The sequence below is a fragment of the Pristiophorus japonicus genome, chromosome 9 (genome assembly GCF_044704955.1).
Source record: "Pristiophorus japonicus isolate sPriJap1 chromosome 9, sPriJap1.hap1, whole genome shotgun sequence".
Classification (NCBI taxonomy): Eukaryota; Metazoa; Chordata; class Chondrichthyes; family Pristiophoridae; genus Pristiophorus; species Pristiophorus japonicus.
The window spans coordinates 24,693,622-24,716,248 of record NC_091985.1 but is presented as its reverse complement, the minus strand read 5'-3'; the positions used below and the strand labels follow the sequence as shown (position 1 = coordinate 24,716,248).

General features: G+C 44.5%; 1 protein-coding gene across 6 annotated transcripts in view; it reads left to right on the top strand.

Annotated features, from left to right (window-relative positions):
- Window positions 1–22,627, top strand: part of ttc13 (tetratricopeptide repeat domain 13) — a 96,405-nt gene that overhangs the window by 57,694 nt on the left and 16,084 nt on the right. For 3 of the 6 annotated variants that reach the window (XM_070889187.1, XM_070889185.1, XM_070889189.1), the window contains exons 22-23: window positions 4,052–4,131; window positions 20,476–20,672. In XM_070889187.1, the coding sequence (XP_070745288.1) occupies window positions 4,052–4,131; window positions 20,476–20,590 (195 nt within the window). In that variant the 3' untranslated portion in view covers window positions 20,591–20,672. Of the gene's footprint in view, window positions 1–4,051; window positions 4,132–20,214; window positions 20,340–20,475; window positions 20,673–22,627 lie in introns of those variants that run through there. The other 3 variants (XM_070889186.1, XM_070889188.1, XR_011594983.1) reach the window with 3 other exon arrangements.

Here is a 22,627-nt window from a genome sequence, read left to right as displayed (position 1 = left end):
AGAAAGCAGGAATGGGGTACTGAAGTTGCATGATCAGCCATGATCATATTGAATGGTGGTGCAGGCTCAAAGGGCCGAATAGCTTACTCGTGCAACTATTTTCTATGTTTCTATGAATTGTGTTCCATCAACACAACATTTAGGAGTAACTGCAAAAAATAAACATGTCCATGCGGAATAGGTGTCGCTGAGCCCTCGGGCATCAGCAAAGCGTTCACGGATGAACTGCTGGCGCAAGGCTCGAGCAATCGTTAAAGGAGCATGATGGCCCGCCCTCCTCTTACATATTGCTCCACCCAAATTTAAAGTAAAAGTTAAGCTTTCAAAGATGAAAAATGGCTGCAAAGCAGGCAGCACAGCAGTTATGCACTTCTCCCTCCCCTCAAGGTACGAACATGGACCACACCCAAAGGTCTTTTGTTCTCTTCCCCCTCCACCCCCCACTTCAGTCATGTGACATCTCTCTCCCTTCATTGTCCACCCCGTCACCACCCCCCCCCCCACCCAAGCCTGTTGCAGCCTGGTTGATTCCTGCAGCCAGCAGCCTGTGTTGTGTGTTCTGTGAGCCTACTTCCCTGTGCTCTCCCGCCCGGTGGTCCCTCTCGCACCTATCTCCGGCTGAGTGGCCTCTCGCACCGGCCGACCCGCTGACTTCTCGGGTGAGTTAGGACGGTGGGACTTGAGTTTTATTTTTTATTTATTATTGATGGTTTTTAATGCTTCTTGAATGTTATTGTGAAGGTGTTTAGTGCTTTGCAAGGTCCTAGAAACATAGAAATTGGGTGCAGGAGTAGGCCATTCGGCCCTTCGAGCCTGCACCACCATTCAATAAGATCGTGGCTGATCATTCACCTCAGTACCCCTTTCCTGCTTTCTCTCCATACCCCTTGATCCCTTTGGCCATAAGGGCCATATCTAACTCCCTTTTGAATATATCTAACAAACTGGCCTCAACAACTCTGCGGTAGAGAATTCCACAGGTTAACCACTCTCTGAGTGAAGAAGTTTCTCCTCATCTTGGTCCTAAATGGCTTACCCCTTATTCTTCGATTGTGACCCCTGGTTCTGGAACTCCCCAGCAACAGGAACATTCTTCCTGCATCCAACCTGTCCAAACCCGTCAGAATTTTAAACGTTTCTATGAGGTCCCCTCTCACTCTTCTGAACTCCAGTGAATACAAGCCCAGTTGATCCAGTCTTTCTTGATAGGTCAGTCCCACCATCCCGGGAATCAGTCTGGTGAATCTTCGCTGCACTCCCTCAATAGCAAGAATGTCCTTCCTCAAGTTAGGAGACCAAAACTGTACACAATACTCCAGGTGTGGCCTCACCAAGGCCCTGTACAACTGTAGCAACACCTCCCTGCCCCTGTACTCAAATCCCCTTGCTATGAAGGCCAACATGCCATTTGCTTTCTTAACCGCCTGCTGTACCTGCATGCCAACCTTCAATGACTGATGTACCATGACACCCAGGTCTCGTTGCACCTTCCCTTTTCCTAATCTGTCACCATTCAGATAATATTCTGTCTTCCTGTTTTTGCCACCAAAGTGGATAACCTCACATTTATCCACATTATACTGCATCTGCCATGCATTTGCCCACTCACCTAACCTGTCCAAGTCACCCTGCAGCCTCTTAACATCCTCCTCACAGCTCACACTGCCACCCAGCTTTATTGTCATCTGCAAACTTGGATATACTACATTCAATCCCTTCATCTAAATCATTGATGTATATTGTAAATAGCTGGGGTCCCAGCACTGAACCCTGCGGCAGCCCACTGGTCGCTGCCTACCATTCTGAAAAGGACCCGTTTATTCCGACTCTCTGCTTCCTGTCTGCCAACCAGTTCTCTATCCATGTCAATACATTACCCCCAATACCCTGTGCTTTAATTTTGCACACTAATCTCTTGTGTCGGTCCTTGTCAAAAGCCTTTTGAAAGTCCAGATACACCGCATCCACTGGTTCTTCCTTGTCCACTTTACATCCTCAAAACATTCTAGAAAATTTGTCAAGCATGATTTCCCTTTCATAAATCCATGCTGACTTGGACCGATCCTGTCACTGCTTTCCAAATGCACTGCTATTTCATCTTTAATAATTGATTCCAACATTTTCCCCACTACCGATGTCCGGCTAATCAGTCTATAATTCCCTGTTTTCTCTCCCTCCTTTTTTAACTAGCGGTGTTACATCAGTTAACCTCCAGTCCATAGGAACTGATCCAGAGTCAGTAGAATGTTGGAAAATGATCACCAATGTATCCACTATTTCTAGGACAACTTCCTTAAGTCCTCTCCACTTCCCTTCTCCCCCCCCGGCCCCCCCTCATCTCTGGCTATCTGCGCTGATTTCTTAACTCTCCGCAAGGGTTTTCTGTGCGGCCACAAGTGGCCACATATGTTGGTCTAAGTTAGTTTGGAGCAACTTGCTGGAGTGGCTTAAATGGCCAAAATTGGCGTGTATAGCTGGTAACGCCCCCTTTTGAAAAAACTAAACTAAACTTTAAAAAAATCCTAACTAACTCACTTACAATGGCGCAAATTGAATGTGCAAAATGACGATTTTTAAGATACTCTCGAAAAATCAAGTTGCTAAAAAAAAAACGAAGCAACTCCTGGACAATTTTGGGCCCATAGAATGCTCCGTTGTATTCTTCGGTTTTTATATTTTGTTTTTAGAATTTTCTCCTCTCCTGTCCTGAAGGTGCTGTCACTTGCTGGAGTGTGGTTCAGGTGCTAGCTGATACCACGCCCCAGTGACCAATCTTCATGCATGCACTGCGACAGTGAGTGTCAGTGGGTCAATCGCTGGGGACTCGCAACACAATCAAGGCCAGTCCTGATCTCCCCAGATGTTCACACGCGTGCTATTTCTTGTCACTTGGTGATCTGGAGTGAGAGCACTAATTATCTTTATTTTCACCCTCTGTCCGGGGCATTAAGACTAATTATAGAGCCCAAGTTGAGATTAGCTCACTTAACAAAGGTCGGAGATCAAACTTGGGATATTCTGGAATACCTCACTAAAACACTCGACCTCTACGTTTATCCACTGGGTCATCGAAGGAGCTATACTTCAGTTTTTAATTGTTCTTTTATGCTCCTGTGAAGCGCCATGGGAAGTTTTCTTGCGTTAAAGGCGCTATATAATACAAGTTGTTGCTCAGTTTGTTGCTGGGAACAGTCCTGTTACAATGTCTGGTGGATATTTCTTATCGTCTATTATCAAAGATTTTTGCATGTTCGCGTCTTTGCTTTGTGTTCTCAGACTATTTGAAATTATTTTTTTAATATCACCAGAGGTAGATGGGAGGTCGGAAGAATGAGCATTACTTACATTTCCAGTTGTGCAAAGACTCACTGGCTGTGCCTCTTTCTGAAAAGCCAAGCTGTTGTAAATAATTAGGCAATATTTCAACGTTGCCGTTTTGCAAGTGAGCCACATAACAAACACCATGACATTATGAACTGTATCTGTACGAATGTTAATCCAAATCCCTGCCACCTCTGGGCTGAGTAGCTCCCTGGGTAGTTTTTCCTCATTTTGTGGTTAATATTTCGCTTTTTTACAAACGTGTTTTAAAAAAATAAGTAGATAAGGCAATTAAACAAAGGTGTTAAAGCAAGAATGTCCAATATTTTGACCTTGTGGGCTGTTTAGGTGGGTAACATGGAGCTTTGAGTGCCAAATATCAAGTTTAGGTCAGTGCGTCCATTAATAGCATTTATCTCCAGCTGCAGATACTGACCGATCCAAGTGTTCTCTTGTAGGATTTGTCCACCAGTGAGGTACTAGTGCGAAGGATAACCCTTTCCCAAACTTCAGGCCCACAAAATTCAAATAGTAAGAAATACAGAAGCAATCAAAACTTTTGTTGCGTGAGCTTCATGGGTTGCATTGCGAGGGGTCGGGGGCTTCAATGGCCCACGAGCCAGAGTTTTGGATACCTATGTATGAATCTTTTGACTTGGTGAGGCATGTTCTTTGCTGTTTGTTAGCTAACTCTTTAGATGTATTTTAATCAAGGTTTCATCCTTTTCAGTTAGTAGATTTTGAAGCTATGACAACACCAAGCCCAGAGGCTTTCAGTAAAATAGGAAAAAGCTGGATGAATTTGAAAAGGTAAGAAATTTAGGAATAAGCTGGTAATGCTTTTAGACTCTTAGAATCATACAATCATAGAGGTTTACAGCATGGAAGGAGGCCATTTCAGTGCATCGTGTCCATGCCGACCAACAAGAGGCTATCCAACCTAATCCCACTTTCCAGCCCATGGTCCGTAGCCCTGCAGATTACGGGCACTTCAGGTGCACATCCAAGTACTTTTTAAATGTGGTGAGGGTTTCTGCCTCTATCACCCTTTCAGGCAGTGAGTTCCAGACCCCCACAACCCTCTGCGTGAAGAAATTACTCCTCAAATCCCCTCTAAACCTTCTACTAATTACTTTAAATTTATGCCCCCTGGTTGTTGACCCCTCTGCTAAGGGAAATAGGCCCTTTCTATCCACTATATCTAGGTCCCTCATAATTTTATACACCTCAATGAGGTCTTTCCTCAGTCTCCGCTGTTCCGATGAAAACAAATCTGTCCTCATAGCTTAGATTCTCCACTCCCGGCAACACCCTCGTAAATCTCCTCTGTTCCCTCTCCAGTGCAATCACATCCTTCCTGTAATGCGGTGACCAGAACTGTTTTATACTGTTCAAGCATAACCCCCCCTGCTCTTATATTCTATGCCTCGGCTAATAAAGGCATAAATTCCGTATGCCTTCTTAACCACCTTATCTATCTGGCCTGCTACTTTCAGGGATCTGTGGACATGTACTTCGAGGTCCCTTTGTTCCTCTACACTTCTCAGTATCCTACCATTTAATGTGTACTCCCTTTCCTTGTTAGCCCTCCCCAAATGCATTACCTCACACTTCTCTGGATTAAATTCCATTTGCCACTGTTCTGCCCACCTGACCAGTTGATTGATATCTTCCTGTAGTCCGCAGCTTTCTTCTTCACTATCAACCACACAGCCGATTTTAGTATCATCTGCAAACTTCTTAATCATACCCCCTATATTCAAGTCCAGGTCATTGATGTATATCACAAAAAGCAAGGGACCTAATACTGAGCCCTGCGAAACCCCACCGGAAACAGCCTTCCAGCGGCAAAACCACCCATCAACCATTACCCTTTGCTTCCTGCCTCTGAGCCAATTTTGGATCCAACTTGCCACTTTGCTCTGGATTCCATGGGCTTTTACTTTTGTGACCAATCTGCCATGTGGGATCTTATCAAAAGCTTTGCTAAAATCCATATACAGTACATCATACGCTTTGCCTTCCTTGACCCTCCTTGTTACCTCCTCGAAAAATTCAATCAAGGTGGTCAGAGACGACCTTCCCATAACACATCCGTGCTGACTGTCCTTGAATAATCCATGTATTTCTAAGTGAAGATTTATCCTGTCCTTCAGGATTTTTTCTAATAATTTTCCCACCACTGAGGTTAGGCTGACTGGCGTGTAATTACTCGGTCTATCCCTTTCTCCCTTCTTAAACAATGGTACCACATTAGCAATCATCCAGTCCTCTGGCACCACACCTGAAGCCAGAGGGGATTGGAAAATGATCGTCATCATTATCATCATAGGCAGTCCCTCGGAATCGAGGAAGACTTGCTTCCACTCTAAAAATGAGTCCTTGGGTGGCTGAACAGTCCAATATGAGAACCAAAGTCTCTGTCACAGGTGGGACAGATAGTTGTTGAGGGAAGGGGTAGGTGGGACAGGTTTGCTGCATGCTCTTTCCGCTGCCTGCACTTGATTTCTGCATGCTCTTGTTGACGAAGAGACTCGAGGTGCTCAGCGCCCTCCCGGATGCACTTCCTCCACTTAGGGCGGTCTTTGGCCAGGGACTCCCAGGTGTCAGTGGGGATGTTGCATTTTATCAGGGAGGCTTTGAGGGTGTCCTTGTAACGTTTCCTCTGCCTACCTTTGGCTCGTTTGCTGTGAAGGAGTTCCGAGTAGAGCGCTTGCTTTGGGAGTCTCGTGTCTGGCATGCGAACAATGTGGCCTGCCCAGCGGAGCTGATCAAGTGTGGTCAGTGCTTCAATGCTGGGGATGTTGGCCTGGTCAAGGACACTAGCGTTGGTGCGTCTGTTCTCCCAGGGGAATTGCAGGATCTTGCGGAGACATCGTTGGTGGTATTTCTCTAGCGACTTGAGGTGTCTACTGTACATGGTCCATGTCTCTGAGCCATACAGGAGGGCAGGTATTACTACAGCCCTGTAGACCATGAGCTTGGTGGCAGATTTGAGGGCCTGGTCTTCGAACACTCTTTTCCTCAGGCGCACCGGAGGCGGTGTTGAATCTCGTCGTCAATGTCTGCGCTTGTTGATAAGAGGCTCCAAGGTTTGGGAAATGGTCCATGTCGTGGATCTTGATGACTGGAGGGCAGTGCTGTGCGGCGGAGACAGGTTGGTGGAGGACCTTTGTCTTATGAATATTTAGCTTAAAGTCCATGCTTTCGTATGCCTCAGTAAATACGTTGACTATGACTTGGAATTCGGCCTCTGTGCAGACGCAGGCGTCGTCCGCGTACTGTAAGCCTCTGCTATTTCCTCTTTTGCTTCACTTAGCAGCCTGGGATACATTTCATCTGCGGCTGAGGATTTATCCACTTTCAAAGCTGTTAAACCCCTTAATACCTCCTCTTTTACTATGTTTATTTCATCTAATATTTTACATTTCTTCTCCTCGATAGTTGTGTCTACATCGCCCCTCTTTTGTGAAAACAGACACAAAGTATTCATTAAGAACCATACCCACATCTTCCGCCTCTACACACAGATTGCCCTCGTGGTCTCTAATAGGCCCTACCCTTTCTTTAGTTATCCTCTTGCTCTTAATATATTTATAAAACATCTTTAGGTTTTCCTTGATTTTATTTGCCAAGAATTTTCCATGTTCTTTGTTTTCCTAATATCCTTTTTAATTTCACCCCTGGACTTTCTATCTCCAGAGATTTGGCAGCATTGAGCCCTTGGCATTTGTCATAACCCTTCTTTTTTATCTTTATCCTACCCTGTATGTCCTTGACATCCAGGGGGCTCTAGATTTGTTAGTCCCACTCTTTTTCTTTAAGGGAACATATTTGGCCTGAACTCTGGATCTCCTCCTTGAATGCCTCCCACTGCTCTGACATTGATTTACCTTCAAGTAGCTGTTTCCAGTCCACGATGGCCAAATCACTTCTCAGCTTAGCAAAGTTGGCGTTTTCCCAATTTAGAACTTTTATTCCTGGTCTATCCTTGTCCTTTTCCATAACTACCTTAAATCTGATTGAATTATGGTCACTAGCACCAAAATGCTCTCCTACTGATGCCCCTTCCACCTGCCCAGCTTCATTTCCTAAAACTAAATCCAGAACCGCTTCCTCCCGTGTTGGGCTTGCTACATACTGGCTAAAAAAGTTCTCTTGAATGAATTTTAGGAATTCCACACCCCCTATACCCTTCACACTAATTTTGTCCCAGTTACTATTAGGATAGTTGAAATCCCCTACTATTGCTGCCTTATAGTTTTTGCACCTCAGAAATTTGCCTACATATTTGCTCTTCTATCTCCCTCTCACTGTTTGTGGGTCTATAGTACACTCCCAACAGTGTGATCGCCCCTTTTTTGTTTTTCAACCCATATGGCCTCATTTAATGATCCCTCTAACATATCATCCCTCCTCATAGCTGTAATAGTTTTTTTAATCAATACCGCGACCGCCCCCTCCCTTTTTAACCCCCTCTCTATCCCGTCTGAAGATCCTATAACCAGGAATGTTGAGCTGCCATACCTGCCCTTTTAGCCATGTCTCTGTAATAGCTATAATATTATACTCCCAAGTGTCTACCTGTGCTCTCAGCTCATCTGCCTTATTCGCTATATTCCTTGCATTGAAGTGCATACCATTTAGTACCGCCATACCTCCTTGTTGACTACTTACTAGCCCTTCTTTCCTCTGTCCTTCAAACTCACTTTCTACATTTTTGCTTTCCAATTCCAGCTTTTCTCCCCTCCCTACTGAATCTATTCTCAGGTTCCCATACCCCTGCCAAGCTAGTTCAAACCCTCATCAACAGCACTAGCAAACCCCCCCCCCCGCGACGATATTGGTCCCGGCTCTGTTGAGGTGCAACCCGTCCGGCTTGTACAGGTTCCACCTCTCCCAGAAGCAGTCCTAATGCCTCAGGAATCTAAAGCCCTCCTTCCTGCACCATCTCTCCAGCCACGCATTCATCTGCTCTATCCTCCTATTTCTGTACTCCCTAGCTCGTGGCACCGTGAGTAATCAGGAGATTACTACCTTTGAGGTTCTGCTTTTTAATATCTCTCCTAGCTCCTTAAACTCTGCCTGCAGGATCTTATCCCTCTTTCCACCCAAGTCATTGCTACTGATATGGACCATGACGTCTGGCTGTTCACCCTCTCTCCCCAGAATGCTTTGCTAGGTGACAACCTTGCCCAGGCACCAGGGGGGTGATGTGTAATGAAAAAGGACTAATTAACAATCTTGGGGAAGAGTGACCATAATATGGTAGAATTCTTTATTAAGATGGAGAGTGACACAGTTAATTCAGAGACTAGGGTCCTGAACTTGGGGAAAGGTAACTTCGATGGTATGAGACTAGAATTGGCTAGAATAGACCGGCGAGTGATACTTAAAGGGTTGACGGTGGATAGGCAATGGCAAATATTTAAAGATCACATGGATGAACTTCAGCAATTGTACATCCCTGTCTGGAGTAAAAATAAAACTGGGAAGGTGGCTCAACCGTGGCTAACAAGGGAAATTAAGGATAGTGTTAAATCCAAGGAAGAGGCATATAAATTGGCCAGAAAAAGCAGCAAACCTGAGGACTGGGAGAATTTTGTAATGCGGCAGAGGAGGACAAAGGGTTTAATTAGGAGGGGGAAAATAGAGTATGAGAGGAAGCTTGTTAGGAACATAAAAACTGACTGCAAAAGCTTCTATAGATATGTGACGAGAAAATGATTAGTGAAGACAAACGTAGGTCCCTTGCAGTCAGATTCAGGTGAATTTATAATGGGAAACAAAGAAATGGCGGCCCAATTAAACAAATACTTTGGTTCTGTTTTCACGAAGGAAGACACAAATAACCTTCCGGAAATACTAGGGGACCGAGGGTCTAGTGAGAAGGAGGAACTGAAGGATATCCTTATAAAGCGGGAAATTGTGTTCGGGAAATTGATGGGATTGAAGGCCGATAAGTCCCCGGGGCCTGATAGTCTGCATCCCAGAGTACTTAAGGAAGTGGCCATAGAAATAGTGGATACATTGGTGATCATTTTCTAACAGTCTATCAACTCTGGATCAGTTCCTACGGACTGGAGGGTAGCTAATGTAACACCACTGTTTAAAAAAGGAGGGAGAGAAAATGGGTAATTATAGACCGGTTAGCCTGACATCAGTAGTGGGAAAAATGTTGGAATCATTATTAAAGATGAAATAGCAGCGCATTTGGAAAGCAGTGACAGGATCGGTCCAAGTCAGCATGGATTTGTGAAAGGGAATTCATGCTTGACATAGAAACATAGAAAATAGGTGCAGGAGTAGGCCATTCGGCCCTTCGAGCCTGCACCGCCATTCAATGAGTTCATGGCTGAACATGCAACTTCAGTACCCCATTCCTGCTTTCTCGCCATATCCCTTGATCCCTCTAGTAGTACGGACTACATCTAACTCCTTTTTGAATATATTTAGTGAATTGGCCTCAACAACTTTCTGTGGTAGAGAATTCCACAGGTTCACCACTCTGGGTGAAGAAATTTCTCCTCATCTCGGTCCTAAATGGCTTACCTCTTATCCTTAGACTGTGACCCCTGGTTCTGGACTTCCCCTACATTGGGAACATTCTTCCTCCATCTAACCTGTCTAAACCCATCAGAATTTTAAATGATTCGATGAGATCCCCTCTCATTCTTCTGAACTCCAGTGAATACAAGCCCAGTTAATCCAGTCTGTCTTGATATGTCAGTCCCACCATCCCGGGAATCAGTCTGGTGAACCTTCGCTGCACTCCCTCAATAGCAAGAATGTCCTTCCTCAAGTTAGGAGACCAAAACTGTACATAATACTCCAGGTGTGGCCTCATCAAGGCCCTGTACAACTGTAGTAACACCTCCCTGCCCCTATACTCAAATCCCCTCGCTATGAAGGCCAACATGCCATTTGCTTTCTTAACCGCCTGCTGTACCTGCATGGCGACCTTCAATGACTGATGTACCATGACACCCAGGTCTCGTTGCACCTCCCCTTTTCCTAATCTGTCACCATTCAGATAATAGTCTGTGTCTCTGTTTTTACCACCAAAGTGGATAACCTCACATTTATCCACATTATACTTCATCTGCCATGCATTTGCCCACTCACCTAACCTATCCAAGTCACTCTGCAGCCTCATAGCATCCTCTTCGCAGTTCACACTGCCACCCAACTTAGTGTCATCCGCAAATTTGGAGATACTACATTTAATCCCCTCGTCTAAATCATTAATGTACAATGTAAACAGCTGGGGCCCCAGCACAGAACCTTGCGGTACCCCAGTAGTCACTGCCTGCCATTCTGAAAAGTACCCATTTACTCCTACTCTTGGCTTCCTGTCTGCCAACCAGTTTTCAATCCACATCAGCACACTATCCCCAATCCTAAATCTTCTGGAATTTTTTGAGGATGTAACTAGTAGAGTGGACAAGGGAGAACCAGTGGATGTGGTGTATTTGGACTTTCAAAAGGCTTTTGACAAGGTCCCACACAAGAAATTGGTGTGCAAAATCAAAGTACATGGTATTAGGGGTAATGTACTGACGTGGATAGAGAACTGGTTGGCAGACAGGAAGCAGAGAGTCGGGATAAATGGGTCCTTTTCAGAATGGCAGGCAGTGACTAGTGAAGTGCCGCAGGGCTCAGTGCTGGGACCCCAGCTCTTTACAATATACATCAATGATTTAGATGAAGGAATTGAGTGTAATATCTCCAAGTTTGCAGATGACACTAAACTGGGTGGCGGTGTGAGCTGTGAGGAGGACGCTAAAAGGCTGCAGGGTGACTTGGACAGGTTAGGTGAGTGGGCAAATGCATGGCAGATGCGGTATAATGTGGATAAATGTGAGGTTATCCACTTTGGGGGCAAAAAGACGAAGGCAGAATATTATCTGAATGGTGGCAGATTAGGAAAGGGGGAGGTGCGACGAGACCTGGGTGTCTTGGTACATCAGTCATTGAAAGTTGGCAGGCAGGTACAGCAGGCGGTGAAGAAGGCAAATGGTATGTTGGCCTTCATAGCTAGGAGCAGGGAGGTCTTACTGCAGTTGTACAGGGCCTTGGTGAGGCATCACCTGGAATATTGTGTTCAGTTTTGGTCTCCTAATCTGAGGAAGGATGTTCTTGCTTTTGAGGGAGTGTAGCGAAGGTTCACCAGACTGATTCCCGGGATGGCGGGATTGACCTATGAGGACTGGATCAACTGGGCCTTTATACACTGGAGTTTAGAAGGATGAGAGGGGATCTCATAGAAACATGTAAGATTCTGACGGGACTGGACAAGTTCGATGCGGGAAGAATGATCCCGATGATGGGGACACAGTCTTAGGATAAGGGGTAGGCCATTTAGGACTGAGATGAGGAGAAACTTCTTCACTCAGAGTTCTTAACCTGTGGAATTCCCTACCGCAGAGAGTTGTTGATGCCAGTTCATTAGATATATTCAAGAGGGAGTTAGATATGGCCTTACGGCTAAAGGGATCAAGGGGTCTGGAGAGAAAGCAGGAAAGAGGGGGTACTGAGGGAATGATCAGCCATGATCTTATTGAATGGTGGTGCAGGCTCGAAGGGCTGAATGGCCTACTTCTGCATCTATTTTCTATGTTTCTATGTAACATACCATAAGAACATACGAATGGGAGAAGTAGGCTATATGGCCCCTTGAGCCTGCTCCGCCATTTAATTCGATCATGGCTGATCCAATCATGAACTCAGGTCCACTTCCCTGCCCAGTCCCCATAACCCCTTACTCCCTTATTGTTTAATAAACTGTCTATCTCTGCCTTAAATTTATTTAATGTCCCAGCTTCCACAGTGCTCTGAGGCAGCGAATTCCACAGATTTGCAACCCTCTGAGAGAAGAAATTCCTCCTCATCTCAGTTTTAAATGAGCGGCCTTTTATTCTAAGATTATGCCCTCTACTTCTAGTCTCCCCTATCAGCGCAAACATCCTCTCTGCATCCACCTTGTCAAGCCTCTTCATAATCTTATACATTTTGATAAGATCACCCCTCTTTCTTCATAATTCCAATGAGTAGAGGACCAACCTACTCAACCTTTCCTCATAAGTCAACCCCCTCATCTCTGGAATCAACCTAGTGAACCTGCTCTGAACTGCCTCCAAAGCAAGTGTATCCTTTCTTAAATATGGAAACCAAAACTGCACACAGTATTCCAGGTATGGCCTCACCAATACCCTGTACAACTGTAGCAAGACTTCCCTGCTTTTATACTTCATCCCCTTTGCAATAAAGGCCAAGATTCCATTGGTCTTCCTGATCATTACTGTACCTGCATACTATCCTTTTGTGTTTCATGCACAAGTACCCCCAGGGTCCCGCTGTACTGCAGCACTTTGCAATGTTTCTCCATTTAAATAATAACTTGCTTTGATTCTTTCTGCCAAAGTGCATAACCTCACACTTTCCAACATTATACTCCATATGCCAAATTTTTGCCCACTCACTTAGCCTGTCTATGTCCTTTTGCAGATTTTTTGTGTCCTCCTCACACATTACTTTGCCCCCCATCTTTGTATCGATAGCAAACTTGGCTACGTTACACTCGGTCTCTTCTTCCAAGTCATTAATACCATCCTGGAGTCATGTCTGCGGCCTCAGAAACGTCTGTCTGCTCCCCTGACTATTGCATCTCCTACCACAATAGCTCTTCCATTCTTCTTCCTTCCCCCAATATGCAGCTGAGCCACCCTTGGTGCCATGAACATGGCTCTGGCTGCACTCCCCAGAGACATCATCGCCCCCACCGGTACTCAAAAGAGAATACCGGTTGGAGAGCAAGATGGACTCTGGGGACTCCTGCATTACCTGCCTAGAGTTCCTCTTCTGTCTGCTGGTCACCCACTTCCTCTCTGCCTGCACACTCTTAAGCTGTGGGGTGACCACCTCTAGAAACGTGCTTTCCACGTTGCTCTCAGTCTTGCGGATGCACCACAGTGACTCCAGCCGCCGCTCAAGCTCCAAAACACAGAGCTCGAGTTGGTGCAGCTGGAGGCACATCCTGCGCGAAGCATCCAGGATTTCCCACATGCCACAGGACGTGCAATCCACGGGACTGCGCTGCCCTGCCATTCCTCAAGTTAGACTTGGAACTATCAAGTAAAACTAAACTCTAAACCTTAAGAAAACACACCCTGCAACTACTCAGCAATCAGCTGATTTAACTAACCTTTAAAGACTAAGTACTAACTTAACAGAAAAAAACCCACTCATCCACTACTCACCAATCAGCTACTTCCCTTGTGCCGACACTTTTAAACTCTGAAGTCCCTATCGAATGTTGCCTGTTGAGCCTTGCTTTAAGCGCTCCGCCTCACCTCGCCTCCCGTTGCTGCTCCCACGCAGGTCCACTGCCTCTGCTCAGTTTAATGGCAATGGGGGTTCCATCAAAATGAATCAAGTCTTTACATCTTATACTTGTAGCATTTGCAATTATCTACAGGTTGGACCTCCCTTACCCGAGACTCCCTTATCCTGCACCACCCCTCGTCTGGCATTTCTGGTGGTCGGGGGCACACGCTCAGAACGCAGCCGACCGCCACCCTGGCTTTGGGGCTGCGCTGATTCTTGGCCCACCGGGGGCTGCGCCGACACTCGGCCCACCGGGGCACCAACCTCCTTCTTCCCCCCTCTCCCCGACCTTGGGTGCCTCCTCCCCTCGGGCTGACCTCCCTTTATCCGGCACAATCCCTTATTCGCACAGGTCAGGTCCCGAGGGTGCCGGATAAGAGAGGTTCAACCTGTATTCCATTGACTCATAATAACGTGTAGTTTTTCCAATTACTATTATAGTTCTGGTACAACATAGAAACATCTTTTGCAATGAGTTAAAGTGTCACCGTGGCCAGTGGTAGCAGAAGGTTGTGGGTTCAGCATTAAATCAGGGATGAGATTTTGTTTGTAATCTGATGAGAGCATGGTGTTACACTGCTAATGAAAACTGCATCATACCACAAATGGTGCTTCATGTTAACATGAATATCATATAGAATCATATCATAGAATGGTTACAGCACAGGAGGCCATTCAGCCCATCAAGCCTATGCAAGAGCATTTCAGCTCGTCCCTTTCCCCATAGCCCTGCAAATATTTTTCCTTCAGGTTATCCAACCCCCTTTTGAAAGCCACGATTGAGTCTGCCTCCACCACCCTTTCAGGCAGTGCATTCCAGATCATAACCACTCGCTGCGTAAAAAAAGGTTTTCTTTATGTCGCTTTTGGTTCTTTTGCCAATCACCTTAAATCTGTGTCCTCTGGTTATCGACCCTTCTGCCAAGGGAAACAGTTTCTCTCCTCCTCCTCTGTCTAAACCCCTCATGATTTTGAACACCTCTATCAAATCCCCTCTCAACCTTCTCTGCTTGAAGAAGAAATAACCCCAGCTTCTCCAGTGTATCCACGTAACTGAAGTCCCTCATCCCTGGAACCATTCTTGTAAATCTTTTCTGCACCCTCTCCTAAGGCCTTCACATCATTCCTAACTATGCCAAGGACATCTTGGTAGCACAGTGCAGTTGCAAGTTATCACTTTATAAGTCTCCACAGGGTGTGTTCTTGTTCTTGGCTGAGCTGACTATAGGGATGAGATTGCTTCTGATCCTGTGGACGCAGGCAATGGGGCAGCCATGTCCGACCCTCTCCGCATCTCCTTTCAGAATGTCCGTTCACTTGCGAACAAGGCCCTTCCCATCCATGAGCTTATCATGGATGATGGCATCGACATCGTGGCCCTGATGGAAACCTGGTTGAGCGGCGATGACACCTTACCCTTAAATGAAGCCTTCCCGTCTGGCTAGACCTTCCACCACTTGTCCTGCTCAGACCACCGTGGTGGTGGTGTAGTTTTCATCAGCAAATCACACGTCCACCTACTCCTGTGGCACTTTCTCCTCCGTTGAGCATCTCACCTTATTCCACCCTCTCACCTCTCATTTAAAATTCTCATTCTGTACTGCCCACCCATGTACCATAAACATTTTTATTACCGATATTTCTTAACTACTTTCCTCCCTCTGCTTCTGCACTGAACGACTTCTTATTCTCGGTGATTTCAACCTCCATCTCAATTCACCATGCTCTCTCTCCTCCTGCCCTCCCTTAATCTCTCCCTCCATGTAAACTCCCCACCCCATATTCAAGGCCAGCCCCTCGACCTTGCCATCTTTTGTGGCCTCGCTACTCCCATCATGTCAATCACAGATATGGCCATCTCTGACCACTTCCTCGTATCGCTCTCTACCCACATCCCCAACCCCCAACCTTACCTCCTTCTGTGTCTGCCTCTGGCAAAAACTCTCTCCTGACTCTCTTACAACATAAGAACATAAGAATTAGGAACAGGAGTAGGCCATCTCGCCCCTCGAGCCTGCTCCGCCATTCAACAAGATCATGGCTGATCTGGCCGTGGACTCAGCTCCACTTGCCCGCCCGCTCCCCATAACCCTTAATTCCCTTATTGGTTAAAAATTTATCTATCTGTGACTTGAATACATTCAATGAGCTAGCCTCAACTGCTTCCTTGGGCAGAGAATTCCACAGATTCACAACCCTCTGGGAGAAGAAATTCCTCCTCAACTCGGTTTTAAATTGGCTCCCCCGTATTTTGAGGCTGTGCCCCCTAGTTCTAGTCTCTCCGACCATTGGAGACAACCTCTCTGCCTCAATCTTGTCTATCCCTTTCATTATTTTAAATGTTTCTATAAGATCACCCCTCATCCTTCTGAACTCCAACGAGTAAAGACCCAGTCTACTCAATCTATCATCATAAGGTAACCCCCTCATCTCCGGAATCAGCCTAGTGAATCGTCTCTGTACCCCCTCCAAAGCTAGTATATCCTTAAGTAAGGTGACCAAAACTGCACGCAGTACTCCAGGTGCGGCCTCACCAATACCCTATACAGTTGCAGAAGGACCTCCCTACTTTTGTACTCCATCCCTCTCGCAATGAAGGCCAACATTCCATTCGCCTTCCTGATTACCTGTTGCACCTGCAAACTAACTTTTTGGGATTCATGCACAAAGACCCCCAGGTCCCTCTGCACCGCAGCATGTTGTAATTTCTCCCCATTCAAATAATATTCCCTTTAACTGTTTTTTCTCCCAAGATGGATGACCTCACACTTTCTGACATTGTATTCCATCTGCCAAACCTTAGCCCATTCGCTTAACTTATCTAAATCTCTTTGCAGCCTCTCTGTGTCCTCTACACAACCTGCTTTCCCACTAATCTTTGTCATCTGCAAATTTTGTTACACTACACTCTGTCCCCTCTTCCAGGTCATCTATGTATATTGTAAACAGTTGTGGTCCTAGCACCGATCCCTGTGGCACACCTCTAACCACCTATTTCCAACCCGAAAAGGACCCATTTATCCCGACTCTCTGCTTTCTGTTAGCCAGCCAATTCTCTATCCATGCTAATACATTTCCACTGACTCCACGTACCTTTATCTTCTGCAGTAACCTTTTGTGTGGCACCTTATTGAATGCCTTTTGAAAATCTAAATACACCACATCCATCAGTACACCTCTATCCACCATGCTCGTTATATCCTCAAAGAATTCCAGTAAATTAGTTAAACATGATTTCCCCTTCATGAATCCATGCTGCATCTGCTTGATTGCACTATTCCTATCTAGATGTCCCGCTATTTCTTCTTAATGATAGTTTCAAGCATTTTCCCCACTACAGATGTTAAACTAACCGGCCTATAGATACTTGCCTTTTGTCTGCCGCCTTTTTTAAACAGAGGCGTTACATTAGCTGCTTTCTAATCCGCTGGTACCTCCCCAGAGTCCAGAGAATTTTGGTAGATTATAACGAATGCATCTGCTATAACTTCCGCCGTCTCTTTTAATACCCTGGAATGCATTTCATCAGGACCAGGGGACTTGTCTACCTTGAGTCCCATTAGCCTGTCCAGCACTACCCCCCTAGTGATAGTGATTGTCTCCAGGTCCTCCCTTCCCACATTCCTGTGACCAGCAATTTCTGGCATGGTTTCTGTGTCTTCCACTGTGAAGACCGAAGCAAAATAATTGTTTAAGGTCTCAGCCATTTCCACATTTCCCATTATTAAATCCCCCTTATCATCTTCTAAGGAACCAACATTTACTTTAGTCACTCTTTTCCGTTTTATATATCTGTAAAAGCTTTTACTATCCGTTTTTATGTTTTGCGCAAGTTTACCTTCGTAATCTATCTTTCCTTTATTGCTTTCTTAGTCATTCTTTGCTGTCATTTATTATTTTCCCAATCTTCTATTTTCCCACTAACCTTGGCCACCTTATACACATTGGTTTTTAATTTGATCCTCTCCTTTATTTCCTTGGTTATCCACGGCTGGTTATCCCTTCTCTTACCGCCCTTCTTTTTCACTGGAATATATTTTTGTTGAGCACTATGAAAGAGCTCCTTAAAAGTCCTCTACTGTTCCTCAATTGTGCCACTGTTTAGTCTGTGTTTCCAGTCTACTTTAGCCAACTCTGTCCTCATCCCACTGTAGTCCCCTTTGTTTAAGCAGAGTACGCTCGTTTGAGACACTACTTCCTCACCCTCAATCTGTATTACAAATTCAACCATATTGTGATCACTCATTCCGAGAGGATCTTTTACTAGGAGATCGTTTATTATTCCTGTCTCATTACACAGGACCAGATCTAAGATAGCTTGCTCCCTTGTAGGTTCTGTAACAGCACTTATCAACTCCCAACTGTTCAACCTTTGGCCCTCCATTCACCATATCTGCTCAACCACACCCTCTCCACCACCTTTGATGCCTTAGTCTCTGTTAAAACAATTACTCTCCCTCACCCTGGCCATTCCCCTGGTACAGCCTTGATCTTCGCTCCCTTAAGGGACGTAGACTTGAACGGATATGACGGGCAACTGGTTTAGCCATTCACCGCCAGATCTGGCTGGACCACATAAAACACTATCGGGTCCTACTCTTGTCGGCCAAAATCGCTCACTATTCCAGAATTAATCTGGAATGTAAAGATAAACCCTGGCTTCTATTCTCCACTGCTAACCATCTTTTTAAACCCCTCACCTCCGACAATAAGTGTGAGGAGCTCATGGACTTTTTGTCTCTAAGATTGAGACCATCCATTCGGCTGCCTCTTCCCTTCCTTCCGCTAGCCCACCGGACCAAACTTCCTCTAAGGAAGCCCCCTGTCCTAGTCTAGCATCTATCTCCAGTTTCTCTCCGATCTCCCCTCCTGACCTTTCCGAGCTCATCCTGTCCACGACACCCACTTCATGTTCCCTTGAGCCTATTATTCCCACCAAACTGCTGACCTCACAACTTCCTTTTCTGGTTGCCATGTTAGCTGACATTGTTAAAGATTCTCCTCAGATACTGTCCCCCTCTCCCTCAAATCTGCTGTCATCACCTCTCAAAAAATCCAACCCTTGATCCCTCCGTTCTTGCAAACTACTACCCCATCTCCAACCTCCCTCCTCCTCTCCAAAGTCCTTGAACGTGTTGTCCCCTCCCAAATCCGTGCGCATCTTTCCCGCAATTCCATGTTTGAATCCCTCCAATCCGGTTTCCGTGCCTGCCTGGATGAGCAGAAAGGTTCTCCCAATTGAATATTGGAAAGATCAAATCCATTGTTTTTGGTCTACGCCACAAACTCCGTTCCCTAGCCACTGACTCCATCCCTCCCCCCCCAACTCCTGTCTGAGGCTGAACCACACCGTTCACAATCTTAGTGTCATATTTGAACCTGAAATGAGCTTTTGACCACATATCCGCAGCATAACTAAGACTGCCTATTTCCACCTCCATAACATCGCCCGTCTCCGCCCTTGCCTCAGCTCATTCGCTGCTGAAGCCCTCATCCGTGTCTTTTGTTACCTCTAGACTTGACCATTCCAAAGCACTCCTGGCTGACCTCCCACATTCTACCCTATGTAAACTAGAGGTGATTCAAAACTTGGCTGCCTGTGTCCTAACTCGCACCAAGTCCCGCTCATCCATCACCCCTGTGCTCGCTGATCTACATTGTCTTCCGGTTAAGCAACACCTCGATTTCAAAATTCTCATACTTATTTTCAAATCTCTCCATGGCCTCGCCCCTCCCTATCTCTGTACTCTTCTCCAGCCCCACAATCCCCCAAGATGTCTGCGCTCCTCTAATTCTGCCCTCCTGAGCATCCCTGATTACAGTCAGTCACTTAATCTGCCTTCTGTTGCCTCGGCCCTAAGCTCCGGAACACTCTACATCTCTTTCCTCTTTCAAGACGCTCCTTAAAACACCTCTTTGACCAAGCTTTTGATCACCTGCGCTAATTTCTACTTATGTCGCTCGGTGTCAAATCTTTATCGCATAATACTCCTGTGAAGTGCCTTGGGATGGTTCACTACGTTAAAGGCGCTATATAAATACAAGTTGTTGAGGAGAGGGGAACAATCACAAGTCACACCGATTGATGGTCAATTGGAACACAGCACATGTTTAAGCCTAATTAAGGGGGAGGAGGGAGTCAGGGTAAATGCTAAAATTGCACAAGCTTATTTTTGTAATACAGGATTTAAATTCAGCCCTTTTTACATCATTATATTTGTGCTTCACAAGATGCTGTGTGTGTGTGTGTGTGTGCTGAATGACTTACGTCATCTCATTAACATTTATGTTTTTCCATGGGATTATATTTGCATGTTGCAAGCAATAGCACATGACTATGATCCACACCGCTTCTGTCACTGTTTCATTGTCTTCATTTAAATAAAGGACTAATCATCTTAATACAAAGACTTAAACATGTTGCTGTTGTTTGTGTTCTGAGGTCAGTTCCACTTGTTGAAATGTGGTATCCACTATATATATCCTCTGTTTGTGTTGATGTTGCAGTGTGGAAACTTCGAAATGGAGATCGTTGGTTATAATTATTTCCCTGATGCATGAAGTAATTGAATGTAATCTTTGTACCACTAAATACTGCAAATACCAAAGGAGATGAATCATCCTCAATTCATTCTGACGGTTTATGATTGAGTAGTATTGCTTTTTAAAACAGCAGCATATTCTAAATTTTGAAGTTTTAAAAAAAGTGAATGAACTGACTGGTGTAATACATAATATTGTTACTTATTTTATCCCTTTTCCCTTTAGCCTACCAGTATTGTACTCCAGTCTTCCAGCTGTATTGGAGACATTTCCAACAAAAAGAACAATGATAGAAGTGCTTAATACAGACTCGTCTTCTCATTGTCCCAAAAACTCATAGGAGCGCCTGAAGACTGAACAAAGTACAGGCTTTCTTTGCTTCATATTAAGTTATTTTTATAATTAAAAAAGATGTAAAGGAATGAGGTCCTTTTGATTTTTGGTACTTTTTGATACTGCTTAATTTAATACTTGGATACCTCTTTGTTGGGTTTCCTCATTTAGGATATCGCGAGGTACTTAAAGAACGGGTTGATAATTTATAAACAGACTACTACCTGACTCTGATATGCAAGTAATTTTATCAGTGATCAAAATGCTGACGGTAATTTACTTTCAGATCAGGTCTTTATAAACACATACATATTGGTTAACTACTTCCTACATCATCTATAGTGCTGCCAGGGGTGTCAAATATTGTGTTTTCCACATGTAACTCTTCATACTGTGCTCATCCCAATAACAGCTGTAGATTTCAAAAGCTGCTGCATTTCAGTATTGGAGCTTTTCCTGGTTTGGTTTATTACTTTTTGATGGATCATCTTCAGCAGAATATCATAAATTGTAGGAGCATTGTGCAGTTGTTCGATCTGCGACTGGAATTATTTTGAATTTATCTACTTTAGGAGCTCTCAAAGTAAAGAAGTTTGGTAAATAAACGGGGGCACAAGAGCTGTATAAGAAATATTATCAGGGCTTCAAAGCTATCGCTGCTGTGTGTCATCCTAATCCGAGAGGGATTCACCATCATCCCCATAAACTCAAAAAATTCATTTTGGGTCACAAAAACTCTTAATCTTTTGCCTGGTTGGGGGTATACAGAAACAGATAGAGGCTCACTCTTGTAGCACACTGCTACATCTACCCAGCTGTGATGCTTTAATCTCCCCTGGCTGTTTTTAGACTTTGATATTTGAAAAGATATGCAGAGCAGTGGGCTTTAACACACATTTCTATTTGCCTAGTTAAAGCCTTCAACTCTGTGTGAACAGGAACATGTTTGCTTGGAACATGGAACATGTTTATTTAAGTGCAATGACATCAGTCTTATAGGAAGTTTACTGCTTAACGATTGTTGTAAGATCCTGAACTTTATGCGTGTACTTATTATCCCACAAAAAATAATTGATTTTACTGGAAAGCCAGGTTGGTTGACATTGGTTTGGTTGCCTATACAATTATTTTTGTTCAGTTTTTTTTGTCTCATTATTTGCTTAAAGGGGAGGAGCCGTACTTACCCCCGAGAACAAAGTGAACATATTTGTTTCACGTGGTTCAACCATCTTCCAGAACACTTGATCTTCCATTGACTCAACTTCTCACTTGGTGCTTTTTACAATGCCACTGTGATTCAGTTTTAAATTTGCACTATATTTTCTTTAAACTGTGTTTTGCAGAAACTTCTAATTACAAACATGCTTTTCTTCTACATTATGGTAGAACTTTCAGTGGCATTTTGTATGTGCTTTACTTAAAATTAATGTTCATGTTATCAAACATTTTATAAGGGAATCAATTTTGTCTTATTAAACATGCTTATCAATCTGGAGTTGTCTTTTATATTATTCTTAAAGATTTAGACCAACAACTGTGATTAGTGGTTAATGAGCTGCTGATTCTAGAAAAATAGCTGTGGGAGTGGTAGCACAACTAATTGCAAGATATTGATGTTTGTCAAATACAGTCAGCTACTTTTAAGAACAAATATTTTTCCCACCAGGAAAGAAAAACATGCTCTCAGTAGGATTTCACATTTCTATTACAACTCTTCTCTTAACATGCTTCTAACAAAAAAAATGTATTGTTGCAGGCATCTTGTGCTAAAAGATTTCTTGAAAGATATTACACCTATTTTGGAAAAGCTTTAGGTTTTCAGCCTCTATTAAGCGAACAGTGGAGATCCTTCCTGTGTAAAGCAATCTGATTGTTCCCTAGTGAGAAGAGTGGATCTGAGACCCAGGGGTGTTGGGCATTTCAAGCCACATGATATCATCTTCAAAATTGAAGACATTCTATTTCTCAGAAGAGCATCGCTACAGCACCAATTAATTTTCTGTCTTACCAGCTATCATTGCAGAGCCAGTGAGATTGACAATTT